The sequence below is a fragment of the Oreochromis niloticus genome, linkage group LG6 (genome assembly GCF_001858045.2).
Source record: "Oreochromis niloticus isolate F11D_XX linkage group LG6, O_niloticus_UMD_NMBU, whole genome shotgun sequence".
NCBI classification, from domain to species: Eukaryota; Metazoa; Chordata; class Actinopteri; order Cichliformes; family Cichlidae; genus Oreochromis; species Oreochromis niloticus.
This window is the reverse complement of record NC_031971.2, coordinates 38,245,162-38,256,582: the sequence shown is the minus strand read 5'-3', so window position 1 is coordinate 38,256,582 and position 11,421 is coordinate 38,245,162. Positions and strand designations below refer to the sequence as shown.

The 11,421-nt window shown below is 38.4% G+C and overlaps 1 protein-coding gene and 1 long non-coding RNA gene across 10 annotated transcripts in view; one reads left to right on the top strand and one right to left on the bottom strand.

Annotated features, from left to right (window-relative positions):
• Positions 1 to 5,523, bottom strand: part of LOC109202376 (integrin alpha-L) — a 56,280-nt gene extending 50,757 nt beyond the window's left edge. For 7 of the 9 annotated variants that reach the window (XR_002062301.2, XM_025908064.1, XM_025908066.1 and 4 more), the window contains exons 1-14: positions 5,441 to 5,523; positions 4,582 to 4,699; positions 3,884 to 3,972; positions 3,354 to 3,436; positions 3,161 to 3,257; positions 2,681 to 2,811; positions 2,437 to 2,579; positions 2,166 to 2,316; positions 1,870 to 2,005; positions 1,712 to 1,764; positions 690 to 795; positions 485 to 615; positions 172 to 314; positions 1 to 45 (exon numbers count right to left, since the gene is read on the bottom strand). The exon at positions 1 to 45 is cut by the window's left edge and continues 106 nt beyond it. Coding sequence is in view for 8 of the 9 variants with exons in the window: in XM_025908064.1 (XP_025763849.1) it covers positions 1 to 45; positions 172 to 314; positions 485 to 615; positions 690 to 795; positions 1,712 to 1,764; positions 1,870 to 2,005; positions 2,166 to 2,316; positions 2,437 to 2,579; positions 2,681 to 2,811; positions 3,161 to 3,257; positions 3,354 to 3,436; positions 3,884 to 3,972; positions 4,582 to 4,699; positions 5,441 to 5,477 (1,463 nt within the window). In the remaining variant the exon portion in view is untranslated. The remainder of the gene's footprint in view (positions 46 to 171; positions 315 to 484; positions 616 to 689; positions 796 to 1,711; positions 1,765 to 1,869; positions 2,006 to 2,165; positions 2,317 to 2,436; positions 2,580 to 2,680; positions 2,812 to 3,160; positions 3,258 to 3,353; positions 3,437 to 3,883; positions 3,973 to 4,581; positions 4,700 to 5,440) is intronic. The other 2 variants (XM_025908069.1, XM_025908070.1) reach the window with 2 other exon arrangements.
• A 2,968-nt stretch (positions 5,524 to 8,491) lies between these two features.
• LOC112847134 (uncharacterized) lies at positions 8,492 to 10,141 on the top strand. The gene is made up of 2 exons (XR_003220507.1): positions 8,492 to 8,977; positions 9,351 to 10,141. It is a non-coding gene; the product is annotated as an uncharacterized LOC112847134 (long non-coding RNA).
• The last annotated feature ends 1,280 nt before the right edge of the window (positions 10,142 to 11,421 follow it).

The window sequence follows — 11,421 nt, the reverse complement described above, 5'->3', positions numbered from 1 at the left end:
ACATCAGGAGAGGCGCCTGTAGCATTGTTGTCAAAGATTTCATCTCTGAAACAAATTCAAAAGCAAAGCAACACTCAGAATAAACAACATTTAAAAATATGAATAAATGAACAAATACAGTGCTCATTATCTCACAGCTGTATTGATCCTGCTGCTTTTAACATAACTTACAGCACAAATTCGAGGGCTCTGTGTGTCATGGTGAGACTTTTTAAATGTTTTTCTTTCATAAGTTTATCGAGAGCACGTCCAGCTGCATAGTCGTTGAAGTCAAACACTTTGTGGACTGTTCTGGAGAACTGAACTGCTGCGAACTGGAAACAGAACAAACAACAACAAAAAATAAAAACAGGAAAAATACATAAATACATTACTCATATAATGCATTATACATATATATATATATGTATATATGTGTGTGTGTGTGTGTGTGTGTGTGTGTGTATAGTTATGCTATGAATAATTTGATGAGCTGTATAATGACCGTTACTGGCATGTCCCTAAGGCTGCCCATTATCTCCACAATGAAGTCCTTAATTTTGTTGAATTCTCTTTCATCCAAACTCGCTGATCCATCAAATAAAAAAACGACTTCCACAGACTTATTTGTTCGTTCTGGGGGGGAAATGTTGAACAATTTGAAAGAGAATGTAACCAGGAACATATAAAACTTAAAAAAAAAGTTTTACCTTCACCAACAGAAGCAGAGGTTTGTTGAAGATTTGGGATCTGGTGACAGACAATATTCAGGTACGAGTTGTCGGAACAGTTGCTGACTGCAGTTGTGCTGCAAACCTAAAACAAATCATAAGAGAACTTAAATGTCCAACAATGGAAATATTTAGCAGTTACAGAACAGCTAAATGCAGAGCATAGCTTAAATCTATGGGAAATCCATCTGTGCTGCGTAATCATAACAGAAGATACAACTTAAAATGTTGACTTTACAACATTACATAGATTCAAATCAATTGTATTTTATTTATAAAGTGACAAATTACAACAACAGTTGCCTCAATGTGCTCTATACTGTAAGGTAAAGACCTTACAATAATTGAGAGAAAACCCCAACAGTCAGATGACCCCCGTGAGCGAGCGCTTTGGCAACAGTGGGAAGGAAAAACTCCGTTTAGATGAATGAGCATAATTAAAGTGATTACTCTGCATCCTGTGGAGAACATGATTTCAAGGCAAATCATTCAGCGCTTATTCAGAATTGTTCAATTTCACCAGCTTTTCTAAACCCTGATGTCACACTGCTAGAATCAATATTTACACCAATGAGATGATCACATAATGTTTCAATTACACAAAAAGTCTCACGCAGCATGACAGCAGACACTCCAGGACCCTGCAACCACAAATGGTGCTAACTAGTTCAGAAAATTGATAGAAGGATGTGAAGGTTGAAATAAAAAAAATAAAGAATTGTTTATTTTATTGCTTTAAAAAAAGTACTGATCCGTCACTGAAAAGAGCAGGTTCCCACCAACCAGTGAAAATTTGGTTTAACGTCACAGAAATAACATCAGTGCTGCTGGATTATAGATCAGTAACTGACCTTGACATCAAATGTGTGGAGATTATGTCATTTTCTTTATTATTTTAAAGTCATTACTTTATAATATTAAGAGCCTTGAGGTGACTGTTGCTGTGATTAGCTGCCATATAGACTAAACTGAATTGACCTGAGCTGAATTTAGATATTCACCTTTTTGAAAACAGCACTGAATCCACTGAATTCTGCCCGAGGAGCTGTGCAACCTAAATATGAAGAGATACATGTGACCACCACTGGTCCACACCAGGAAGATAACAGTGATTTTTGTAAATGTATTTATCAAAACAGGGAACAAAGTTTAACATCACCTTCCACAGTAAATATCTTTTCCTGTAAATTCTCCAGCACTCCTATGAGTCCATCAAAGTCCTCAATTTTGAAGGCATTTCTATGTTTTGGCTCTGAAGCAATGGCCCTGAATTTATCCAGTCTGGCAGCTCTGACCTGAAATCAGAATACTGCTTGAAAACAGGAAATTCAAAGTCTGACATCAGCATGGGAAGTAAAAACTGGACTGAGAGCTGAAATCTGCTGAGCTGTTTGTGCTGAGACTGACAACATGATGCTTTTTCTGTTGGGACTAGTGTAACACATCACATCCTACCCCAACGACAAGACGAATTATATTTTTATCGTCGTATCTTTTAATGATCCCATTCCTGTCTGTATCAGAGGGATCTCCGTCTGTGATTAGAACCAGAACTTTGGTAACATCAGGAGAGGCGCCTGTAGCATTGTTGTCAAAGATTTCATCTCTGAAACAAAAGCAAAGCAACACTCAGAATAAACAACATTTAAAAATATGAATAAATGAACAAATACAGTGCTCATTATCTCACAGCTGTATTGATCCTGCTGCTTTTAACATAACTTACAGCACAAATTCGAGGGCTCTGTGTGTCATGGTGAGACTTTTTAAATGTTTTTCTTTCATAAGTTTTTCGAGAGCGCGTCCGTCTTCATAGTCGTTGAAGTCAAACACTTTGTGGACTGTGTTGGAGAACTGAACTGCTGCGAACTGGAAACAGAACAAACAACAACAACAAGAAAAATACATTATTCATATAATGTATAGTTTATTCATATTGCTATGAATAATTTGATGAGCTGTGTAATGACCGTTACTGGTGTGTCCCTATGGCTCTCCATTATCTCCACAATGAAGTCTTTATTTTTGTTGAATTCTGCTTCAGTCATACTTGCTGATCCATCAAATAAAAAAACTACTTCCACAGACTTATTTGTTTGTTCTGGGGGTGAAAAGCATGAAAATATTTAGCCTGCAAGATGGAAACAGACATAAACATACCTCACACAGTCTTACTACATTTTCTGGTCAGATGAAACAAAGATTCATCTATAAGCATGAACATTATTTAATTAACATATGCAATAATTATGATCTCACAGTTGTACTCAGCCACCTGTTTCTAATGTAACTGAACTTACAGAATCAATCAGAGTGCTCTGTGTGTGTTGGTGAGACACTTGCAGCTTCATAGTCGTCAAGTTCAAACACTTTGTTGACCACTACGGTCTGCTGGACACAGACAGTGAGACTAACATTTTACCGCTAGAAGAAAAGCCAATATTTTTTACCTTGGGTGGACGGTCCACGGTCAAGTTTCATCTTGTAACACACTTTGTTCAGAGACGAGTTCCCACTGTGTGGATGCACTGCACTTGGGCTGCAGACCTACATCAGGTTTTAAAAGAGAACAAAGAAATATGATCTGAGATTATGTTTTGTTTTGAATATTGTCAGTGAAAATGTTTTTTGAGTGTTTCTTACAGTGATTTGAGAGCGCATGGCGTCCTCAGATATCGACAGTCCAAAGTGCCTGATGGGTATCGGGCTGTCTGCGGGAGAAATTTCTGTGACAATAACATCAGATTATATTAAAAATACAAATACACTACATCATTCTGCAATAGAAAAAAATGTCTCGATCTGGAAATTAAAACTCATTTTACATTGTGGGAGTCGGACACATACAGCCCACTTTAATCTTAAATGGACCAGACCAGGTGAACTGGAGTCTTTGCTGTGATCTAGATGATGTTTGCAGTTTCACGTGGTCTTCATAGAGAATGTAATGTCTAAGATGTGCCGATAATTAATATCCCTACTGATATGACAGTAAAAACTATATCAGTATCAAGATTAGTTTTCAGGACTTTCTCCCTGTTTACCTTACAACATAAAGTGCAGTGAGGCAACTATAAAAATAATAAATATAAAAATATAGCTCAACCTCCATACTGTGGCAGTATTTTTAATGTCCTAAAAATGGTTTCCAATTCAAAACCACATTAATGTACCTGGAACAATGATGCAGCGGTGGGTCAGGTTCAGATCAGATGTGCATGTCTCTTCAGGTCCTAGCTGCTCTGGTGCAGTGACAAGTGTCCTGTGGACACAACAACACTCGTGATAATCACTAAAAAGAGAGTTTTTTTGTTTCTGACCTGTGCTCTCAGAATTTGTTTATCATTTTAACCTTGCAGCTGAAGTTGAGTTCAATAACTTGGGCAGTAGCAGCCGTACATGCACCATCTCTGAAAACACCCCTGGACCAGATTGACAACAACCACGAATACTCTTGGGGTCAATGAAAGCAAATATGCTGTGTGGGCGTTATTTATTTTTCCCTCGATCGGGACAAAGGTAATCTTTACTTTTACCCAAGTTTGTTTAAGACAGCAACTAGAGTTAAGTGACCTTTAATTTTATCAAGCGGTTACTTTGCACTTTTGGGACATCAAAAGTGCTCTGATCATCGGATCCCAGCTACATTTTCCCCCTACTTTCTTTCCAGTCCATTTCCTGTCCCCATCCTCTATGAGAAACGTTAAATAAATAGTTCTATTGTGCCTTAGTGAGATCTGATGAGACAGAAATAAGACAACAACAAAAAACATGCACTGATTTGCACAGAAAAGCTGTACACCACATTAATGATGCAAATATGATGTAATATTTTGATACTTTGAATCTTTAGATTAGCTTTGATACTCACCCATTGTTCTTGTCAGACAGTAACTGAAGCACCTTGTTTTGGAAGAAATCTTTTTGTTCTGTAGTAAAGATGCGGGTGGCTGTCGTATCAATGTTGAAAGCCAAACATACAGAGATGGCTGCAGCACGTCATAAAAAAAAATAAATTAATTAATGATTTCATCTTGTGTAAAAACGTTTGGCTGGCAATGGTAACACACTTATTCTACATCTGTCCAAATCTACCAAAGAGTCTGAATTTGAGATCATCAGTTTTAGAAAGTTACAGAAACGGTTCGACTGAGGCCGTAAATCAAAATTGGGACGATGTGGTGAGAGGGAGGGTCCTGATACACAATACACATCTGATTAAGTTTATTGGCTTCTTAAGACCATTTTCTGCATACAAAGAATCTCATGACAAAAACATACTAAAAATACTGTGTTTCAATTTGAGCATCCAGAGGATCAGAGGCTAAAGTGGGAAACATTTTCCACAACATGATATAAGATAGTTTTAAAAAAAAAAAAGCCCATAGCATTCCTAACATTTCTCTGTGTTGTTGATTTTAGCATGTAACACCCACACAAAAGCTTTGTTTGTGCACAGGTCTGAACTTTAAACTGACACAGTTACAGTCGACAGTTTTCTCTTTCACATTAAATCAGGCCAAATGCACACTGACTGGATCTTTCTACTTTCAAAACAAACATGAGATTCCTCTGAATCTTTTTATCCAACTCTTAAAAAGAAAATCAGTAAAGACATTTCTCCAAATGCTGAATTACGCCTTCAAACAGTCAAATTGAAAAGACTCTTTCCCCACACTCATCTTTTTTTTTTATATATGATTTTGTAGAAATGTTTGTTTAGATCTTACCAACAGCCACTGTGCAGATGAGCCAGACTAACTTCATCTTTTCTACTGGTCTTTTCCACAGAATGATAGAAAATGATAAAGGCTAAGGAGGAGTCAGAAAATGAGGAGGGCCCACGCAGTTTGAATTTTTGAGAGGAGTCCTTCTACACATCACGTGCATGACTTCAATTTTGACTGAATTATGTATTGACAGAAATATACAGTTTAAATGTTATGAACTTGTTAACTTTGTGTGCCACTTTGTGACTCCTGACTCTAAAAAGTTGCAATAAATGTATAAATAATTGTCTATAGTTTGCTAAAATTCAGATTCTCACAGTTTTTAGGTCTTTTTGTTCATATTTTATGAATAATCACAAAGCGCTGAAGTCTGTGGTGTTGAGGGTGAAGAGGAAGGCAGAGAGGACAGTCCCTTGTGGTGCTGATGACCTTGTCAGACACACACTGTGGAAGACGCGCATATTGTGGTCTTCCTGTCAGGTGATCAACAATCCAGGACACCAGAGAATTATTGATTATATTTGACTAATCTCTGAGAAGTCCAGTTTCCTGCTTCAAATTTGGGCATATTTGTCTTGTTTGTCTAATAAATGCCTAAATAAAAAAAATATAGAATTCTTAGTTTTTCTAAAACATTTCTTTTCTTGTTTTCACGAGTGAAATTGGACTTGGTTGTTCAGAAAGCTTGTGTAGATTCGGTCCATTTCCTCTGACATCACAACGAGACCTTTTGCAGAGTGATAAGAGACATCTACGAAAAAGAAAGTGAGAATAACACATCACAGTAACGACAGATTCCAAAAAATGTTATTTCTGAAATTACACAGAACGCATATTTTTGATTGTTTAGGTTTAGAGAGGGATATTATACCCCTTCTGTCAAAAATATTCATGAGCTTTTTGAGTGTTAGGTTCTAATGAATTATTCATGAGCTCAGGAAGTAATTAAATTATGATAATAATTAAATTATGTTATTCATAAAAATATGATATTCATAAAAATTATGATTTTCATAAAATTATGATACTCATCCAAAATATGCTAGTTCATTGCTTTTCTTCCCCCCAAAAAAGAACTAATTGATTATTTTACAAAGTTTTTATATCAAATAGCATTCTTTTATTTTTTAATCCATTAAAAACTTTTCCTTTTTTCCCTAAAGAAACGCCATCTGGTGGTGGGTCAGCGCATGACAGCGCATGAGTGCACAGTGCGCGCACGAGCGCACCTGTGTGTCTAGGCGCGCTCGTGCGCGCGCCTGACTCGGGACCGGGCCTGTGTCTCTGGGACCGTGTTTATGGGTGAAAATGTGTTAAACCAGTATAAATGTGCTTAGTTAAACTTGTGCTTTTGTAACGTTCAGTATGGCCAGACATACAGGGTGCATGCCTTGTGGGAAAAGTTTATTTCAATTTATATGCATTTGTTTAATCCGAACAAAGAAATTTAAAATCAAACTCAGAGTCACAAAAAAACACTCGCGATCTCCGCGGGTCCCACCCGATCCTTAGGCAAATAAGTAGGGAGAAACTCCTCAAAAACCCTCCGCGTTTTTTCTCCAAAACCCCTAGAAATAACCTCTAGGCAACCTCCTATCCCCAAGCCTTATATTCGATAACAGGGGAAAATCCTGAAACCAAATCCTTAGTCTTTTTTCTTCAAAAAACAGCCCTATCACTAGCTCCGTGTCTAAGTTCTTACTCGCGATTCTTAGGCAAATAAGCAGGGAGAAACTCCTCAAAAACCCTACGCGTTTTTTCCCCAAAACCCCTAGAAATAACCTCTAGGCAACCTCCTATCCCCAAGCCTTATATTCGATAACAGGGAAAATCCTGAAACCAAATCCTTAGTCTTTTTTCTTCAAAAAACAGCCCTATCACTAGCTCCGTGTCTAAGTTCTTACTCGCGATCCTTAGGCAAATAAGCAGGGAGAAACTCCTCAAAAACCCTCCGCGTTTTTTCTCCAAAATACGCAAAACAAAAAGCCCCTAGAAATAACCTGTAGGCAACCTCCTATCCCCAAGCCTTATATTCGATAACAGGGGAAAATCCTGAAACCAAATCCTTAGGCATTTTTTCTCAAATTCCGCTCAGAGTCTAAGTCCTACATCGCTCTTACTCGCACCGAACCGCTGCCAGAGAACAGTTTTTTCCTTCTTGTTCGTTCCCCGGCTCATCCCCGAATGCTGCTTACCTCGTTTGAAAGGTTGCGCCCGAGACCAACTCCGCCTCCCAGGTAAACCTTACTGCCCTGCCGCCACTCAGACCGAATTCACAATAATACCCCCTTCGCCATACCACTAAAACAATTAGCGGTACTCAGACCGAATTCACAATAATACCCCCTTTGCCAGACCACTAAAACAATTAGCGGTACTCAGACCGAATTCACAATAATACCCCCTTGCCAGACCACTAAAACAATTAGCGGTACTCAGACCGAATTCACAATAATACCCCCTTCGCCAGACCACTAAAACAATTAGCGGTACTCAGACCGAATTCACAATAATACCCCCTTCGCCAGACCACTAAAACAATTAGCGGTACTCAGACCGAATTCACAATAATACCCCCTTGCCAGACCACTAAAACAATTAGCGGTACTCAGACCGAATTCACAATAATACCCCCTTCGCCAGACCACTAAAACAATTAGCGGTACTCAGACCGAATTCACAATAATACCCCCTTCGCCAGACCACTAAAACAATTAGCGGTACTCAGACCGAATTCACAATAATACCCCCTTGCCAGACCACTAAAACAATTAGCGGTACTCAGACCGAATTCACAATAATACCCCCTTCGCCAGACCACTAAAACAATTAGCGGTACTCAGACCGAATTCACAATAATACCCCCTTCGCCATACCACTAAAACAATTAGCGGTACTCAGACCGAATTCACAATAATACCCCCTTCGCCAGACCACTAAAACAATTAGCGGTACTCAGACTGAATTCACAATAATACCCCCGTCGCCAGACCACTTAAACAATTGGCGTCACTTTTACCTGTGTGCATATCAATCATACCAGGTAAACCTTACTGCCCCGCTGCCAATCACATAACAAAGGGGCGGCTCCACTCGCACCCCCGGTTAGCCAATCGCACTCAGCTCGGATTTTTATGATCTCCCGCAGAGGTTAAGACTTTCTTCGGTCTCTCACAAGCCATCTGACTTCGGAAGCATGGACAGCTGGCTCTCACTCAGGTTAAATAATTTAACATTTAGGCCTAAATGTAACTCTTCTTTTCTACCGGAAAAAAAAACCCTATGCAAGAGAGATTCCGATTTTGGGGCTATGCCTTCAGCCTAAGAGAGAGCAAAATCTTTTTCTACCAGCTAAAAGGAGGTGAAAGTTTTGGTCCCCTCACACCGCGGATCGCCTTTACTTTGTCTAATTGGGGTGTTTTGAGCCTCATCGCTATGCCCGAAGTGCAGAAGAGCCTGCGGGAAACGAGCTCGCAACAACCGAGAACCAGGGATCAACAACAACTCGCGTCGCTTTCCCTATGTGCATATCACTCGGTAAGTGTTCATCTTCCTCTCTAACTACATTTTGCATTTTCCTTTTTACCATTCTCTCAATCCTTTCATTTAAAAAATATCACATTGGTTTGTAACACGTACAATACACCATCCGTCCATCCATTCGCTTCCGCTTATCCCTTTTTCAGGCTCGCGCGGTGCGCTGGAGCCTATCCCACGTACAATACACTTTAAAAATATATATAAGATCCAGTTTAACTCCCGTGAAAGCTCATACATTACATCTCTACATCACCTATCATTTCCTCATCAGGTATCTCATATCATCTTGTTATTGTTATGTTATGCTCCTTTGATATTTTGCTAGTTTGCGTGTTTTAAAACTCTTTTTGTTTTTCTTTATATTTTTTAGACTCTCATTTAAGCCAGATGTGTTAACCTGATCCCTGCGAAACACCAGCTCTCCGTGGATTTTGACCGCGAGTGACCGGATGTTGTTTCCGGCCTGAGGTTGCCTGAAATGCCGTGAGGCTCGTTTGAAAGATTGTGCCCGAGACCAACTCCGCCTCCAAGGCGTGCCTACCTTTAGCTGCCACCAGTGAGATATCAGAGCCAGGCTCCACGTATCCAATCAGGAGCACGAGCAAGACAGCTTTTGCAGACTCTCCAGAAATATACAAGTCCTTACCAACTGCTCTGCAACCCAGTGTTTCTGGTCCCCTCACCAACATCGCTTTTTGAGATATTTTTTTTACGAACCACTAAAAAAGCAATTTTACCCCCCAGTACAGAAGACTGGATCTGAGGGCAGCAGCAGGGACAAATGATTGTAATGAAGCGACAGACATTTCATGGCTGGTCTTAGATAATTGTGAGTCATTGTGTCTTATGGTGAAAAGTACATAGTTTTGCAAGAGGCATGCAAGCACTGTAGAAAAAGTAATCATAAAACTGTTTTTGTGAACACTCTGCTCCCTACGTTATGCTTTAAAAAATGTGATACATGTAATGTGATCATCAAAGAACATGACTTTTTTAAAACTTTTATTCTTATGCTTTTAAACTATGTCACATTATCATAAAATACTTATTTGTATGTTATAATGTTTTTCTTACACCATGTGTAATTTTTATAGACACCTTGTTCATTGTATCAATGTGTAATTATGTATCTTTGATAAATAAATAAAATATTTAATCTTGTGTTTGTGTACTTTCTGGTGATTCAATAAAAAATTAGTCACATATCGCTCTGATAAACACAGATGGCTGAAAGAAATGTTTGCTGGAACAAAGGAAACAAGTGTCTTGCTGCTAAACTTTTAAGTCACCATGGTTTAAATGAGAAAATGCCACTAGGAAACTAGCAGCCCTAAGTCTTTATGTAAAACATGAAAAACTCCATATCAGTGATATCTACAAAGGTGTACTCATTTCTTTGTTATGGTACTTTACTGTTCCAATGAAACAAAAAGAAAATCTCATTTTAAAGTACATTTTTCAGCCATCCTGGCCTATTTTCAGGGGCAAGAATGTTGATGTTAGACTGTGTTTTAAATCAGGTTTTGATCTTAAACTATCACAGCACTGATTTTACTGATTACAGTTGTAATTTCAATTAGAATCCCAAACTGGCTTTTCTCCAGTCAGTGTTATGATAAAAATTTAACTTGTTCTTTTGTGTATTTGCACATGGCCCATCACAGGACTCCTTAGTAAGCTGTACAGCATAAGTTTTCAATTCACTTTTGTCAGAAAACTTCACAGTATGACAAGCACAGTTTCTCCAAATGTGTGCTTCTTTTTCATCACTCAGTGTGCTTTTAGAGCATTCACATTAGCTCATCAAATAAAAGTACAATCAGTAAGTGTACTTTAACATTTCAGGTTCCAGTACACTCTTACTTAGATAATCTCAACTATCTCACTAACCTCTTTTTTTTTTTTTTTGTATTATTCATCAAATTTATACAAATCTCTTGTAATTTATCTGAACAAATGTAGGCACAAGCAACTCCTTTTTAGCTTCTGTGATGCATTTACCTCCCACACGTTAAACTAAATGTTCGTGTTCTCACAGTTAACATGTCTCATGTTACCATGTTGTATTTCTAATACCCAGCCTCAGTGTTCGCCCTGTAGACCCTCAAATCCAAACACCAATGATCTAGATATTCACAAAATTCATCACGAGATTCTTAAGGTCTTAAGTTTTTGTTGTTTTTAATGTTTTACACAAAAACTTCACATTTTTATATTTTTAAATGAAAGTGTCATGGAAAGATATTTTTTCTTTAATGATGTTGCTCCCACATTCTCAAATAGTAACTATTCTGGGATTTTATGGTCAAACTATGTGATTTTCCAAGTGTGTGTGTGTGTGTGTGTGTGTGTGTGTGTGAGTGAGTTTGCTTGTGTCCAAATTGGGGACTTCTATCAGCTTACACACCAGTCAATTGGGGACACCTCTCCCTTTGGGGACC